We start from the raw sequence: 18605 nt of genomic DNA on the forward strand, positions 1-18605 counted from the left end.
TCTGGGATCTCTCAAATATAATTTCACATATTACTGTCAAAGTCCACCCACCAATCAATAGGCAATTTTTTTTAGAACGAGGGGGTTTACACTTGCTGCAGGACCACTTGTGTTTGACTTCACTTACATATTGTCACACACCCCTTGTAGTGACCAATATTTCAGTTTTGTACAGACTTTATGCTAATGCTAACTAGGAGTTTTTGGTAGTTGTATGTTGTTTATACTGTCACAAGGCGAGCCCGGGTAATTAGTACCCGATCACACGTCTCGGCCCCTCTGTATATATATACATACATACAGTATGTACCTTTTCAAACTACCCTTCTGAAGAATCTGTCAGCACTGGGAGCAGCAGTATTTTGATATAATTTTTAAATCATAGTGACTCAGATTTGTTATATATGTAAAAAGCAGGCTTAGAATACATACCAGTCAGTGTGGCTCTGGCATACAGAGGCTGTCCCATTCTGTCCCAACCTGTAGGAGACACTCATGCAGGGACTAGAATAAGATAAAAGACAAACTCCCGATGAACATACCTTCTCCCCTGATCTTGAAAATTAAAGGAGAACTGGCTACACCATTGGATGAGAGGATTGTAAATGAGGGTGGGCCAGGGCAGGGACAAAAAGCTTTTGCCTGTACAAATTGGCCACACACCGCTACCTAGGTAATGGACAGAGGGCCTGATTCAGCTTAGGACGGAATTGCAAAGCAGCACGCACGCAGCTTTGCAATTCTGTCCTTGCAATTATGGTAATGCAGCAAGAGGCATCATGCCTCCTGCATGCATTACTTATCCAAGCTGCATTGCACAATGCAGCATCGGATAATCTGCGGGAACATCGGCCGGCTAAGCAGTGGCGTCACAAAGGGGGTGCGGGCCGCACCTGGGTGTCACCCGCCGATGGGTGACACCAAGGTGCAGGCTCCCCCTCAGTGACAGGAGCCAGGTGATGCTTTGTAGCATTAAGTGCAGCAGTCGGCTCCTGTCACAGTGAGGGAGACGGCACTGCCCACATCCCCAGCATCTCCTTCCCCGAGACCACTCCCCCTTTTCAGTGGCACACGGCTACGCCGTGCGCATGCCATCCCTCCCCGCAATGGGTGTCACTGCGGGAAGGGACGCCACTGCGGCTAAGTGAACACCGGCCCGCAGATGAGAGAAAGAGGCTAGGAAATCTCCATCAACTGATGGAGATCCTGGCCTCTTTCCTCCCCCCCAACGGTGGCAACACGCCTCCGTTACGGAAGCGGAGGCCGTCACGGCCCCCCCGCACACAAACGGCAGCAGACTGTCAATCACTGACAGTCTGCTGCCGCTCTGTGTGCAAACTCGCAGGACCCGTACTGTACATGCCCAGTATGGGTCAGGCGCCTGTGCAGATTCCCGACCATCAGAAATCTGCGTTGAACAGTGCACCAAAGTGCACTGCTGAATCAGGCACAGAGTACGCCTCAGCCCACATGCCAGCCCAAATCAACAAATATGTGGCCAACCTGGACGCAACCATCGCTTGCTAAGGAGTGGGGTTGTGTGCAACCTGAAACCTCCCTGCATGCGCGTCTTTGTTATGTATATTTGAAAACTGTAGAATGGTAGTTTTGTGTGCAGAATTATTAAGGTGAATCTCACCCATAAAAATTCTGCTCTTGCATCTTTCCACATCATAAGTCATTGTAATGGATCAATAAACAAACCGTCCTGTTAGCAAAAAAAAAAAAGTGACATTGGCAGCACAGCATTTCCATGATCGCTTTTCATTATTCTCAGAGCAAAACGTGTTTCCTATTTTGAGAAACATAATCTTGGTAGGTTTTAATCAGTGTAAAATAGTCATGTGTCACTGCTACATGTTTGAATTAATGTCTCTAAATATGAGTTTACATAATTTGGGTATACTGTAGTTCTATTGTAATACCATCGTCTTCTGTCCTCTTACGCTCTACTTTTGCCCTATACTATTTGCCCCTTACAATGTAAGTGTCCTCTTTTCATGTGTTTATTGCAAGGCCTGTGTATTATGTCAGTTTGGATAAAACAGACAATTGTCTTTTTCGGTGAGGTTCCAATACATCACAACTGTTTGCATATGGCACCATGGCCATGATTGCCTTTTGTTTAGGTAGTGTATTGAATCTTTGTTTGCATTTGTGTCTCCTGTGTAGACAAATCAAGTGTGAGAAGCAATTTTCAAGTACGTTGGATTGTTGTCGGCACAGAATGAACTTAATATGGATGTAAAAGAACGTAGGCCTTATTGTTCCCTGACAAAGAGCCGGCGAGACAAAGAGAGACGTTACACCAATTCTTCGGTGGACAATGATGACTGTAGAGTGCCTACACAAAAATCCTACAGCTCAAGCGAAACCCTGAAAGCTTTTGATCATGATTCTTCACGGCTGCTTTACGGAACCCGGGTGAAAGACCTGGTTCACAGAGAAGCTGATGAATATCCCAGACAAGGTAAGTTTTTATACATTTGAAATAAATAAATATATATATATATATATTTATGTGTGTGTGTGTGTGTCTGTGTACTATTAATTTCATTTAGCAGCTTAGTGAAGGTATATATATATATTTATATATACAGACGAGTATATATATATATATATATATATTATTACATATACAGTATGTAGTTCTTTAACAAGTTGATCCAACAGAATGATTACTTTTAATTTAATGCTGTGGAAGTATAAGTAAAAAATCAATAGCTGTGTTGCAAAGGGTAAATGTAAAACAGCTCCAGTGATATCAAAATACACTATTTCACAGTGATATATAAAAGATATAATGCACTGCTATAAGCGAAATTCAGCTATTGTTTTCTTCTATTCTGCTATCAACAATTTTTCCTGCATTGCACTTGTGTAACTGTAATATGGTTACCCTCTTTTGGACAACTTCATCAAACCTGCACCAACCTATAGAATACTGTATTGTAAACACACACTCACAAACAACAAAACTGTCCTTTAAGACATTGACTTGCTGTTCTCTATATATTGTTTGCATTGTATTGATTCATCTGTCTCCCAGTATATCACTGTTAAAGGCATACGATGCTTGAAACCAAAATTATATCCATCAGCACTTTTGTATTGGTTGTATCTTTCTAAATAGTAACAGTAATTGAAAGCAATGATTATTGTAGGATGTAATTACTATCTTGCTGTTAATCTATTATATCAATTATGAGTTTGGTAGACTTAAAAGGATGTAAATTTACTTATGTTAGATTTGGAAGCAAAAGCAGTTCCTACCTGTATGCTAAAGTGTCTCATCCTAGAAATACAGTTAACAAAAGGCATTAGGAACTTGCGGCTCTAGAGCTATTATTGAACTGCAACTCCCAGCATGCTGTGCCAGGCTATATGATTTTAAATAAGCTACTATTACTCGTATAGGACATCTTCAATTTGGACGTGAGTGTTCTGAGACTAGTAAACAGGAGTCAGCAAATCCTTCGGGTTCATTCCCTTTTGTTGCAAATCTTTAGCAAATGTCTTACCGGACGATGTTACATTTATAAGAGTGAAAACCTTCAGCCAAGGAGATTAACAATCACCCCACAGATGGTACAAAATAAAATACGTGTAACCTGGAAAATAAAGGCTGAAGCAGTCAAGTTTAGATATTACAGGAATAAGAAATAAAAATGTGGCTGAATCAGAGGTTTGCAAGGGTAATGAAAATCATAAAAAGAGAAGCTGATTGATTAAGGACTGAAGATTGGTCTGGATGGAAAATATTTAAGGGTGAAAGCCAAAAAGAAAAAGTGAATTTGGACAGATGCAAACAGGCTACATATGTAGTATAACTATATGCACATGGGCCTGGTTCTAACAGTGGATGCTTCTAGTGATTTTTTTGCAAATTGCGCATTGACCAGACCATGTCTACACACCCTGATAGAGCCTAATCTGCACCGGGTTCTCTCTGTCCATTAAATGGGGGTTTCTGGGGGGTTGGGTACGGGATGATAGCGCTCGGGATCCCGGCGGTCAGAATCCCGACATCGGCATCCCGGCAGGGTTAGGATACTGACACCTATTAGTCATTATCCTAACCCTCCCTCTCTCCCTAACCCTCCCTACTCACTGCCTAAAACGGGAAGCAATCGGGAAGCCGACTGCCTATATATCGGCAGCCGGCTTCCCGACTGTCTTATCCCGGCATTTCACCCTAGATGTAGACGCCCACATTTCCCCGACGCCGGGAGACCGGCGCCCGGCATCACGATCGTAGTGATGCCGGGCGCTGCGAGCGGACAGCCGCGGGGGGAGGGTTAAGTTTAGGGCTCCTGGGGGTACTTAGGGTTAGGCACCCCCCGGGAGGGTTAGGCTAGGGGGAGGGAGGGTTAGGCACCCCCGGGGGGGACTTAGGGTTAGGCACCCCCCCGGGGGGCTTAGGTTTAGGTAGCGGGAAAGGGGGTGGTTAGGGTTAGGCACTTAGAGGGGGGGATTAGGGTTAGGCACCCCTAAGGAGGGTTAGGGGGGTTAGGTTAGTGGATACTTACCTATCCACGATCGGGATTTCCAGCGCTGTCGGGCTTCCGCTGCGTCGCACTCTGCTGCTGTCGGGCTGCCGCTGATGGGTATGTCATACCCATTCCCCTAAAACTAACCTCCCCCCTAGTGCCTAAACCTCCCCCCTAGTGCCTAACCCTCCCACTGCTCCCTAAACCTAACCCTCCCCCCTTAATCCCTAACCCTCCCCTAACCCCAGGATTCTGACAGGCGTCGGGATTCCGGCACCGGCATTCTAAGCGCCGACATCCCGACTGTCTGTATTTTTTTTACTGCATCTCGTATCTGGGTGTCAACTGGGGCTGCCTTGCGAACGCATGCAAGAGATTCGTTTCCGGGTAGTGTCGTGGGCGTGACTCATAACAGCACCGAATAGACTTCTGTGCTATTAAGAGGCGAGCATATGAAGATGGATGTTTTGCAGCCAGTGGGGTAGGTGTATATACTAATGATGATTGCTGCGGACAGAAAAGATAAGCACGGTGCATAATACACATTAACCCGTAAGCATATTTGCATTAATGTAAAGTAGTCAACCTGGCTGCCGCGGCCATTGCTTGTAGACGTTTTGTGACCAACCCTATGTTGTGATACAAGTATTGTCATAATCTCTTTTGTAGTAATATATTGTATCAATGTTCTGCTATATGTTTGTCACTTACCTATAGTAATTCTTCCAGAAAGATGGGGAAAAAAAAGGAGGAAAGCTCAAAAATTTGTTCATGACCCTCTACCTCTCTCCCCATAATTGTGTTCTTTGTATCAAATCATATATTGCATATCATGAGATACAAATAGATGACGTGTGTGGATGATAGAATTACCTGTGTTCCAGCATTCCTTTTATATATAAAATGTGGTCTTAATCCTAATAATAAATATACAAACATGATTAGGTCTGTACTTATTTCTTAAGTGACTGCCAACATACAAAAGCTTAATTCCATAGCGATTTCCCATACACGGTGCATGACCGCACGCTTCCATACCACATGCAACGGTTTAAATGCACTGTTAAAAATTAGAAGGCAAGCTGCATCCACTAATACCAGCAAATAAACACTGCACCTGTTCCAGACAGTTCTATCACTTGGCCGACTCCCCCCACTTGATGGATTGTCCCCATGCTGGCTTTATAAACATGCAATCTCAGCGGCACTACACATGGCAACCATCGGAGCAAAATGGGAGCGGAAATTTTATTTATTTATGAGCATTTGCCACACATTTCCTGTGATTTATTTCTCTTTTTTTTATTAGGTAATGTTATGGAAAACAAGAATATTTGAAAAGCAATTACATATTATTTAAAGGAGGGGGCCATGGGTGTTTTATTTGTAGGTGGCAGTAGCAATTTATCATAGTTGCAAAGCTGATTGTCGTTCTCATAAATAAATGGTTTCCATCATATGTTTTATATCACTGAAATATACCTTTTAGTAACCCCTCTATTCATTAATATCTTTCACTTGATTTGCCAGCTTTGAGCTTTGGGAAAAGAGTAGCAGAGAACTGGTAGGTTTATTTTTCTTTTCACATGAACAAGGTGATTTAGGTGAGATACTGAAACTTAGATCTTTGTACCCCAAATCAATTTGGGTATGAAATGTATGTTCATAGGAAGAGGTATGGGTCTATGTGACATTGCTGCCAATAGCATTAATCACTTTTTCCATAAATTTACCCTGAAAAAGTGGCCCCGGAGCAGCCCATGAAAAACTTCCCTCTGCTAAACATCCAAAGAATAGCCATGTGTACAAATGATGCAGCTCCAGCAATTTGACCTAAGGGTAGAAATAGAGTATTTTCTCCTAAACTGAACCCATCAGACTAAACATTTGCAAAAACCACATCACCATCATACTTACTATTGTCCTGATTTTGAATTTTGTGCCAAGATTTTCCAGAATTTTGTGTTTCTGACCTCCAGGAATCACAGAAGCCAGTGGCGTAACTATAAATTTTGCTCCCCCATGCCAAAAAAGTTTCAGGCGCCCCCCGCCCAAAGATCAAACACATCCAAAGACAATGTTTAAGGTGTGTGGTTACATGATACCGCAACGTGCCTTACACATTATGACACACTAAGGAATGCCCCTTACAACACATTATGCCGCACCGGAATGCCCCTTACAACACATTAACACATTATGCCACACAGCAATGCCCCTTACACATGCCACACAATAATGCCACGTATAACACATAATGACATACAGTAAAGCCCTTATAACAAATTTATGCCATGCTGTAATGTCCCTATTTCACATTATGCCACACTGTAATGCCACATACAACACATTATGCCACACAGTAATGCCACATACAACACATTATGCCACACAGTAATGCCCCTTACACATTATGCCACACAGTAATGCCCCTAATAGCACATTTTGCACACAGTAATGCCAAAAACACATTATGCCAAACAGTAATGCCCATTACATCCCACCCTGACAGATCTACTTCACCAACTCTCCTCTCTGCTCCTGCCAGTCTGTCACCTCAGCTCAAGACAGGTTGACAGTTTTTATGTCCGTGTAGAACCAGATTATTAGGAACATAGGCCCTCATTCAGAGCCGCTCGCTATTTGCGGTCGTTCGTTCTAAAACAAGGGGTGGCTATTCAAATGAACCGTTCGCTAATTGCGGTCTGTTCACGCCTCTAAGTCTGAACGAGCGAGCAAAACTTGCGGTTGTAATTTTGAAAAATACGCCCCCTTGCCGCTCGCACCATACGTCATGTCCGCTATTTATTAGATTAATCGAGTACATCGAACAGCGTATGAACTGCTCGCTATTCTTGTGGCTGGTTTTTTCAAACGCTATTTTGCGAGCAGTTCTGAGTAAAAAAAAAACAAGTGACGTGGTCAATGACGCTCCCTTAAAACGCCCGTTTTGACCTTTAAGCACGCCTGCGTTCGAATTCTACACCCCCGTTTTCAAGCACCTTCCCCTGTTACCACCCACATACGTCTCCTTCTGTCACTCAAAATAGCAGGCATTCGCTATATAGCGAACAAGCGATTTTCGGCCGCACTGACTGGTTCGCACATGCGTATTAAAATCCGTATGCATGCGCAGATGTGCGAACATCGGTCAGACCGAACGAGCGGCCGCTTACGAGCGGCTCTGAATCAGGGCCATAGTTTATAACCTGTAAACTGTGTGTATCAAGTTAGTGCCCCTTATACAGTGCCCCCTGTAGTTGTGCCCCAAAATGCAATGCCCCCTGTAATAGTGCACCTTATGCAATGTCCCTTGTAGTAGTGCCCATTATGCAGGCCCCCCTGTAGTTGTACCCATTAAAGTAGTGCCCCCTGTAGTTGTGCCCCATATGCAATGCCCTCTATACTAGTGTCCCTTATGCAATGCCCCCTGTAACAGTGCCCCTTATGCAATGCCCCGGTAGTTGTGCCCATTATGCAGTGCCCCTTGTAGTTGTGCCCCTTCAAGTAGTACCCCCTGTAGTTGTGCCCATATGCAGTGCCCCTTGTAGTTGTGCCCCTTCAAGTAGTGCCCCCTGTAGTTATGTCCATTTTAGTAGTGCCCCCTGTAGTTGTGCCCATTTTAGTAGTGCCCCCTGTAGTTGTGCCTAGTAGTTGCCCCCTGTAGTTGCCCTCAGTAGTGAACCCCTTGTAGTTGCACCAAGCAGTTGCCCCTTGTAGTTGCCCACAGTAGTGAGCCCCCTGTGGTTGCCCCCTGTAGTTGCCCCCAGTAGTGAGCCCCCTGTAGTTGCCCCAGTAGTGAGCCCCCTGTAGTTGCCCCCAGTAGTGAGCCCCATGTAGTTGCGCCTAGTCGATCCCAATAATGAGCCCACTGTAGTTGCCCCCAGTAGTGAGTCCCCGTAGTTGCTCCCCCCCCCGCGCGCACACAAACACGCACACACACAAAAAAAACACACTTACCTTTATCCCCGCTCCAGTGCTGCTGCAGTCCATACTCCGGCGTCCGCTCCTCGGGGCTGCAGGGGCAGTAGTTACGCCACTGTCAAAAGCTCTGACCTGTTCCTATTGCCCCTTTACAGTTACATTTTGTGTATAGTGGGCACATTTTTTCACAGTCTGCATTTTGAAAGTGACTGTGATAAATATTTGTTGTGTAAATTTGCAACATGAAAATTTATATTTTCATGCAGATTTACCATGGGTTTCTTGCCAGGAGACGGGTTCCGATAAGAACCTATCCTGGCGAAGAGCTGGAACAATGTGATAGCATAATGCCCCAACATAAAATCGTTCCGACGCCCCTGCCTGCACCCACCATAGCTTTGTCATAAGAGCTTCCACCACTGTCTCATTCAGCGATATAGCTGGGCTCAGGAGCACCCTGTGCTGCCCCCACCCCATAAGTACATTATTATTTATTACCAGTTATTTATATAGCGCACACATATTTTGCAGAGCTTCACAGAGAATATTTGGCCATTCATATCAAGCCCTGCCCCAGTGGAGCTTACAATCTATATCCCCTACCACATGCTCACACACATACACACTAGGGCTAATTTTTGTTGGGAGCCAATTAACCTACCAGTATATATTTTTGGAGTGTGGGAGGAAACCGGAGCACCCGGAGGAAACTCGCGCAAGAACAGGAAGAATATACAACTCCAAACTGTTAGGGCCGTAGTGGGAATCGAACCTACGACCACAGTGCTGTGAGGCAGTAATGCTAACCATACACCGTCTGTGCTACATGACATTATGATGTTGCGCAGAGGGGGCGGGGCTGCTGGGATCAGGAAGTACAGCACTGCAAAGGACTATATGGGCAGCACTGCAGCAGCGATACTAGCTACTAGCCAGAAGCAAGAGCCGTGGGACATCAACGGTGTCATCCACAGATCCCTGTGCTCTGTGTGGTGGCACCAGTCTCACACACCCCTAATTACTGCCCTGGTCTCATTGCCAGTACCCTCCATATCTCACTGCCCTCCCCACAACTTACACTGTCCTATCACACCTCACTGCTCCCCGTACAGCTCACACTGCCCCATCACACTTCACTGCTCCCACCCTTAGCTCACTGCCCCATCACATGTCACTGCACCCCTCGCAGCTAATTACCCCATCACTCCTCACTGCTCACCTTATAGCTCACTCCCACCCCCACTCCACCAGGCCCGGTGACAGGGGGGTGGGAGTCCCGGGCCCTGAGGTTCAGAGGGGCCCCGATGGGCCATGGCAACACACTCGACAGACTCTACATGGAAGGGAGGCGCCAGGCTATATACTGTAGGTTCTCTCCCTGCAGCGGCTGCTGGGTCCATTGATGTGCTGCCGGCTGCCGCTGCGCCTATTGCACTATGACAAGCAGCGGCAGCCGGCTGCTACAGAGAGAAGTGCAGCTGAGCCTAGAAGGCTCTTCACAAAGTCCCACCCCTCTGCTGTTCCCCCTCCTTCCTCCCATCTCTCCTCAATGTTTCTCCGCTGCGCTGCACCAGTTATTGCAAAGGCCTGGCCCTTTATGTTAGGCACTGGTTGGTGGGACTTTGGACATCGGCGGGACTCTGACTGTAGTGCAGAGTGTCTGTGCTGTGTAGAATGCTGCTAGCACCTGGTGGCATCACAGTGAGTGCACCTGGTAAGAAAGGAGAATGGGGGTAGGTAAGTCTGCCTGGTAAGGGGGGTGGGGTTCTAAGTGTGCCCAATAATTAAAAGGGTGTGTGTGTGCCATGTGTGCCAAATTTGGGGGGAGGGGGCTAAGTGTATCCAGGGGGGATAAGATTGCCTAGTAAGGGAAGGGAGGGGTGCTAAGTTTGGCCACTAAGGGAGGGTTTGCTCTGTGTGCCCAGTAAGGGAAGGGAGGTAGGTGCCAAGTGAGCCTAAGATGAGGGGAGTTCTCTCCTGGCACTGTCCTCTCTGTCCTACCCTGCCTTCTTTGTCCTGTCCCCTCTTTCCTGCCGTCACCTCTGTCCTGGACCTGTCAATGCTGTCCTGGCCCTATCCCCTCTTTCCTGGCCCTGTCACCCCTCTCTGCTGTCCCCTCTGTTCTGTCTTGGTCCTGTCACCCCTGTCCCCTCTTTCCTGGCCATGTAACTCCTCTCTCCTGTCCCCACTGTTCTGTCTCGGCCCTCACCTCTATCCTTGCCCCTCTGTCCTGGTCCTGTCACCTCTGTCCTGACTCTGTCCCTGTCACTTCTATCCTTTCCCTGTCACCTTTGTCCTGAAATTTTCTAAGAAATACATCTTGCGCTGTGGGGGTTCAGGGTTTTTAGGCCGAGGAGGATGGTGCTGAGGGTAGGGGGGACCCCAGAAACATCGTGTACCGGGCCCCAAGATTTCTGTTGCCGGCCCTGCGCTCCACAGCTCGCATTGCCCCATCACACCTCCCTGCTCACCTTGCAGCTCACTCCACTACATCCACAGCTCACACTGCTCCTATCATACGTCACTAATACACCTGAAGTTCACTGCCCCTCTCATGCCTCACACTGTCCCATCATACCTCAATGCACACCTACTGTAGCAGTTCACTCCCCCCCACACAGCTCACACTGCCCCATCACACCTCACTGCCCATCTTGCAGCTTAGTCCCACCCCCAAAGTTCACACTGCCCCCATCACACCTCACTGCCTATCTTGCAGCTCAGTCCCACCCACACAGTTCCCATTGCCCCATCACTCTGCTCCTCTCACACCTCATACTGCTCCCTTCACACCTCACACTTCTCCCATCATGCCTCACACTTTTCCCCTCATGCCTCACATTGCTCTCCTCACACTTCTCCCCTCATGCCTCACCAGGGCCGGCTCTAGGGGTGTTCAACCAGTGCGGTCGAACAGGGGCGCCACCCATAGAGGGCGCACTCCTCCCCAACATCCCGATTTCAGCGGAACAGTAATGTCACGCTGTTCCATCCGTGGCCCGAAGTGGCCCACAAGTGGTGAAATCGGGAGGCTGGGGACGCCCACCGCCGCAGCTGTGGCAGTGGGGGAAGCCCAGCCAGAGACGGAGGGCTGGGTTTTACCCCCAGCCTGATGTTATTTGGAGGCTTGCCATGTGGGCATGCCTCCAAATAACATCACATAGGGGGTGTGGCCTATGGTAATGAGGCCACGCCCCCAAGCACGTGATAGCAGGGTGCAGCATACCGGCCTGGCATAGGGTGCTCAGACCCCTGGAGCCGGCCCTGTGCCTCACACTGCTCTCCTCACATTTCTCCCCTCATGCCTAACACTGTTCTCCTCACACTTCTCCCCTCATGCCTCACACTGCTCTCCTCATGTCTCTTAATGCATCTCAGCCCCCTGAATACCCTTGACTTCTCCCATTACACCTATTCATGTATCCCACTACCTCAAACACCCCCTCACCCTCCCCATCACATGCACAGTTACCCTGATGTTACCCCATCATTCACATACAGAAAGTCACACACGCACACACATACATCTGTTTACCTGTACTCCGTCTTACCTTACAAGCAGCAGAGTTCACTTTTTATGGCTGACCTGGTATCTGTGACTTTATACCAATTCCTTTGTGACACAATACCCAATCCTAAGTACCTACTACACTATTTACGAACCAGGGGCCTGATTCAAACCCGCTTCTTAGGATGCGTTTGCTTGCAGTGCGCGTGCGCAAACCAGATGTTGAAATCACGAAGTGCTCACTCGCTGAGCAAAGCCACCTCACTAGAATGAGTGACAGGAGAAGCCGTTTGTGGGTGGTGACAGGAGTTGGTCGAAAGAAATGGGGGAGTGGTGGTGCAAACGCAGGTGTGCCTGAGCGTCTCAACAACGTTTCAGAAGCATGCATAGTTAAGATGCAGTGTCGTAGTACACATCACTTGGCTGAATCTTACACTGAAGCGCTCGCAGTGCTTGCGGTAGGGTATGGTCAACCACAAGTACTGCGTATGCATCCGATGGTACTCGATGTTACCGATGGTTGCATACACTTCCTGGAGATTATGTGCATTAGTGGGCGTCTTAAAACAGGCTAGTGGGCGTCTAGTTACACACCACGATCGCATGCTAAGACATAGTGGGCGTACTAATACCTTTCCATGCGATCGCGGGATTGCATACTCTGGCTGCTTGTGAATTTATCTAGCGAGTGGGTCTGAATCGAGCCCTAAGACACAAGATTGAGGAAAAAGTAGCACAGTGAAGAAAAAGAAGAAAAATTGAGAATGTATGCAGCACGGGCATAATGGATAGGGGTATGAGGACACATCTGTACTCTCCGTATATCTCTCCAAACCACTGCTATTCTTCTCCTCTCCCTCTGCAAATACCCGCTAAGCACCATCTCTTCTACCTCTCCAACCCCCTACTCTCTTCATATCTCTACCTCTCCAAATTCCCACTACTCTTAATACCCTCTACCTCTCTAAACTCCCAATAAACTCCACCTTTCAATCTCTCCAAATCCCCTGTAATCTTTATATAAATCAAACCCCTACTACTTCTCCCTTCACATCTCCATTGTCCTCAATCATACTCTAATCCCCTATACTGTACCTCTGCACAGGGCTATTTATCTGGAAAAATAGGTTCAGGAACTGTGGGTGGAGCTATAGAAAGTCAATTTTATATATATATATATATATATATATATATATATATAAAAATATATATAGTATTTAGAAAAAGAGGCACTCAAAAGGGACTTTAAAATAAAACTGATCTTTTGGAAAGTACATTTTGGCCCAAGACATTACGTCATAGTTAATGAGAGGTTCCTGCCTGTCCCCGTTGAAAAATAGCAGTACCTCTGCAGACCCGATTCCCTTTACATCTCCAATTACTGTACCTTTAACACTTTCCATCTATTTTACCTCTGCAATCCCTCACTACTCTCCATCCATTCTACTGTACCTCTAAAGACCACTAGTACTCTCCATTCCATCCACCTTTACAGACCTTAGTAAGAACACCCATCTCTTTTATAATCTTCAACTAATATTTTTCTCTTATATCTTTACAAATTCAAAGAACCCCAAAACTCTATATCCCTTTTAGCATTGCAAACACAAGTACTCTCCATCCCCTCTGCCTCTCCAAACTACCACTACTCTCCAGCCCCTCTGCCTCTCCAAACTACCACTACTCTCCATCCCCTCTGCCTCTCTAAACTCCCACTACTCTCTATCCCTTTTATATATTCAAACCCCTACTACTCTGTTCTCCATTTACATTTCCAAAGACCCATAACGCAATGAATCCCTCTTACCTCTGCAAACCCTCACTACTATCCATCACCTTTACCTCCCCGAACCAACACTACCTTTTCCACTACCTCTTCAAACCATTAGTACTCTCTATTCCCTTTGCCTATTCAAACCTACACTACAATACAGCCCTCTAATTCTCCAAACTCCCACTGCACTACATCTGCATTGACTGTGGGCAAATGTATCAAGTGGTGGCAACCCCCGTTTGTAGCATTTCCACTGAAAAAAAGGGTTATTAGCAGTGGCGGCTCCAGAGGTGGGGCTGCAGCGAAGTCCAAAATTCAAATGAGGGAGCCACACCAACTAGCAGTGAGACTCGGCCAGTGAAGATGGCAGTTGGCGTGGCTCCCCTATTCGAATGTTGGACTGCACTGTAGCCCCACCTCTGGAGCAGCCACTGGTTATTAGTGCTTCTCTAAAATGTATTAATAGGCAGACCATGCAGAAATCAAACATATTTCCAGCAGTGCCTGCAGCTGCTCTGAATAACACTGCTGCAGTAGCCAGCTATGTCGGCTAAGCATGAAGCTCTCGTACTATGCGATAAAGAGCTGAGCTTTTCAATGCTTGTCTGGTTACACATGCTATGGTTACTTATGAGACCGGCCACTGGACGTCTTTGCGCATGCGTCATCCTCTTGTGGTATGTCAAGATCTGGCACTTGCACATTGGGACTACACAGCACTAGGGTGGTGTGATACAGACTAGAAAGAGACCATGGAAGGAATGAGTTACCATGCCATCTCTCCGGTGACTCTCTTTGTAATACATACCAGTGCTAACATATCCAGCATCACTGTGATAAGCAGGATTAACAGGATGTTAATACATTGACCCAATCCCCATTTCTCTACATGACTTTTTACTGTTTTTCAGAGCCGTAACTAGACTTTTTGGTGACCTGTGCCAGAAAGAGCATTGGCGCCCCCCTCATTTTTCAAAGTGACATGACGCACCCAAAAAAGGGGAATTACCTCATGGGGAAGGGCCAGGGAAGAGATAGGGGAGGCCAGGAGATGCTGGGGATGAAATAAGTGGAAGTTACATGCAAGAATGATAATAAACAGAAATTTTAAAGGCCCAAACAGCGCCCCCTGCCCTGTGTTGCCCTGTGCGATGGCACCGGCCGTACTACCATAGCTACAGCCCTGCTGTTTTTATTTACAGACAGTATTTACTTACTTATCAAGTATTACTTTTTTATTAAGGTATTTTATAATTTTAGATGCTGTATTTTCAAAAGAAAAGATGGTTATTTTATACCAAGTTTACTGCCGTAGCTTCAGTAAGTTTTGTGCAGAGGCTCAAATCCTTCTTGTTTTGCCACTAACTAGGAGTCCCACTATCATCTACAGCAAAAGTAAACCTGTATTGGAATCAGTGCTTATACAGTGTATTCTCTTATTACATTTCTCCTCTAAAAAGACTAGTTACTGAGCATTGTTTATACATTGCATATGAAAGCTTTTCATAGAAGTATAGCATAATACTTGTTACAAATCTCACTTTAATTATTTTTTTAATAATACTGTATATTAGGGTAGAACATACGAAGTATTTTGTCTTCTTACAGATGATTCTCAGACGTATTGTGTAATATTGAGCTCATTAGATCATAATGTTAGAATCAAACTAAGCCTTAGTGACTGCTAAACAATACATTTTTTACAAAGTGAGGGATTTAATGGGATTTTGAAAACCTTCTCGTTGATACTTGTTTAATGCAGTGTCTTCCTCTAGGCAAGGAAAGGAAAATATCATTGGATTGACAGCAAGTGTAAAATAGTTCTTGTACACCTAAAGATTCTTTATCACTGACAACTATTGGGTGGTGATGAGTAAGTATAATGAAAGTGAGATGAAGCCCAACTAGATAAAGCACCTTCAATTTAATTAGTACTGCAGTAATGGGGGTTTTCCTTCGGCAGAGATCTAAGTCACATTTAGAATGAAGCATCTTTTTAACTAGTAGATGTTTATGGGGTAGGCATACTAAATAATGAAACTGGCAGTATAAAAAATCTGGTAATGCAGAATATTTGCTGGTATTGTAATGTATGCGCATATAGGGGCGAGTACAGAGTTAGAAGTAAAATGGGCATACATTACTGAGAAATGTGCATGGAAATTAACATATTTTCGCACATATGCAGGGCTGTACAGTATGTATCTTAAGATGCATCTGTCTCTGGATTGTTTACTACAAGCTATCACCATTAGATAGTGTGTACCCTGGGCTGTAACTAGGGATGTATGAACAGTGCCATCACCCAGGGTGCAGGGCCCTGGGAGTGGCACCCAGGACTGATGTTTGGCGCAGGCATGAACGTGGTCCTGATGTCCCAGAAGGCTCAGCATTTTCATGCCTTCTCCCAGCATCATTGAGTGAAGATGGAGCCAGCCAGGACAGCAGATGTGCCAGCAGCAACACACTGCTAAGAAAGGAGAACAGGGCTCAGGAAGTGATAGTAGTAGGTGCAGCGTAACTGGATGCAGGGGGAGGATCGGGCCTATGCCTGCACATGTGGCTGTGCATTTCATTTTAATATGCAACAGGTATATCAGGGATGGGCTAGGGGTTATATACACCCCCCCCCCAGGCCAGTACAATTTTGCTTCAATGAGGGCCACAGGTGCTACTGCACATACATGACGGCCGGGTGACAGGTGGAAATTCCTCTGCAGTCTCACCGATTGTGTTTATAGCACCATCAGAATGACTTGGTAGCATTCTTTTAATGTTGCCCTGCTGTCAGTCACATCCATGCAGCTTGTGACTGAGGGCCTGATTCAGCATGGAACGCAGTTGCTTATACGCACGCAATCGGAAGATTACTTTGCACTGCGCATGCGTATGCATCGCCAGAAGGGTCGATGCCTCAGGGCCGGCTCGAGGAGGGAGGAAGAAAGTGTCCCCCGCCCTCCAATCCCCACTGCTCTAGATTCACTATGAGCTCAGGGAGATGGAAGGGGCCGGTGCACTTGCATTGTGCTTGGCCGAGAATAGACGGGGGCCCCGTGACTCGCGGCACGCCCCCCATTGAAGTAACCATGCCCCCTTCACAAGAGAGCGCACCTAATGTGTGCGCACAGGGCGGACTGCCAGGGCTGATCTACAGCCTCAGTCTGTCCCTGCTTTGGGTCAAAGAATGAGGTGAGCCAATTAAGAGTCACTCTGCTGTTATTGGGTTAAATCAAATATTACAATACAAACAAGTTCAATTGAGAAATGACAAAAGTGTTGCATTAGAGTTTTTGTGTGTCAGGTGTACAGAATCACATGGAAATCTTTCACCAAGCTGAGCTGTAAGGAGACAAGGAAACTGCTAGAAAACAAAAGTATGGATTTGGATGTCACATTTCTGAGTGAAACAAAAAGCCTACTGTACAAATGAGGAGCAAACATGTCCCAACCAAATCTTCTGAAAAAATGAGTGTGGGTCTTGCCCATTAGACCAATGTTTTAAATTTCGTGAACAAACTTGTAAAAGCTTTAAGTTAGTCATTGAGTTCTACCATTTATTACACATTTCCACAGTGATATACAACATGTGCTGTACTGTAGCTCTACAGAAGTTACACTCATTTACGAAACACAGAAAAACGTATAACATATTATATTATACACAGGTCTATTTATAATCAATTTCTCCCTATTTGCCAAGCCCTGCTTGTTGGTGAAACCTATTGCTATTTCAGAATGGCAATGGCGAGGGGTGAATACCGGAAATCTTATTTACTATTCAAATAAAGGATTTGTTTTCTTTTTAATGATAAAATAGTTAATTGTAATTGCTTTTCTATTTTTTTTATTGTTTATAATTTTTTATTTTTTTTCGTATTCGGTTGTTTTTGTTTTTTTTCACTCTTTAAAGGGAAAAGTGGACCTGGCAGCCCAGTCTGGGCTTCCAGTGCATTTTGTATGTGTACAGCGGCAATATGTTCTTGTTAAATTGGGCAAAAAAATATTTATTGCAAAAATAGAAAATCTTAAGCTGGGTACACTCTGACCAATATATCACATGTTCCATAAAATGGGCAATATATCTGTAGTGCATTGTTGGGTGTGTACAGATGATATGTCTGGGAACAACATCGTTCACAAACATATATTGCATTTGTCCTGCTGCACAGCCAATGCCGATATAGCTCGCAGATAGATCTGCATGTCTGGCTGTGTGTACAGGCAACCCGCTGACCACTTGTACACTTGCTGCAGGGAGATCCGCCGATGACTGACATATTAACTGGGCATGCAAATTTAAATGCCCACCCAGTTGTAATATCAGTGCAGACACTTTGTGCGTATGATTGGTAAGTATGTATGCACTTACCAATCATTAGACAGGTCACAGAATGGCCAACCCATCGGCCATGGGTGTGTACCCAGCTAAAGTTATTGCTGGACCAAAGTAAATACATCTGGCACTATGGTACATCATACCAATATTTACACAGTATACCTTTTTTTGGGAACTAAGGGCCTGATTCAGAGCCACTCGTAAGCGGCAGCTCGTTCGCTCCGAGCGATGTTTGCCCAACTGCGCATGCGTACGGATCGTTATACGCATGCGCGAACCAGTCAGTGCGGTTGAAATTCATGTGCTCGCAAAATAGCGAATGCCTGATAATTTGAGTGACAGAATGAGGCGTATGTGGGTGGTAACAGGGGAAGGTGCTTGAAAACGGGGAGTGGAGATCCGATCGCAGGCGTGCTTAAAGGTCAAAACGGGCGTTTTAAGGGAGTGCATAATTAATCCAGCAGCATCATTGACCACGTCACTTGGTTTTTTTTAACTCAGAACTGCTCGCAAAATAGTGGTTGAAAAAACCAACCACAAGAACAGCGAGCAGTTCAGACGCTGGTCGATGTA

At 45.7% G+C, this 18605-nt stretch overlaps 1 protein-coding gene across 1 annotated transcript in view; it reads left to right on the plus strand.

The window, feature by feature from the left end:
* The first annotated feature begins 2238 nt into the window (after positions 1-2238).
* The window catches only part of TENM3 (teneurin transmembrane protein 3), a 776836-nt gene continuing 760469 nt past the window's right edge, over positions 2239-18605 (plus strand). Inside the window, exon 1 of the mRNA XM_088446965.1 lies at positions 2239-2470. Coding sequence (XP_088303091.1) covers positions 2239-2470 — 232 coding nt within the window. The remainder of the gene's footprint in view (positions 2471-18605) is intronic.

The sequence above is a fragment of the Taudactylus pleione genome, unplaced genomic scaffold (assembly GCF_031769625.1).
Source record: "Taudactylus pleione unplaced genomic scaffold, aTauple2 ptg000408l, whole genome shotgun sequence".
NCBI lineage: Eukaryota > Metazoa > Chordata > Amphibia > Anura > Myobatrachidae > Taudactylus > Taudactylus pleione.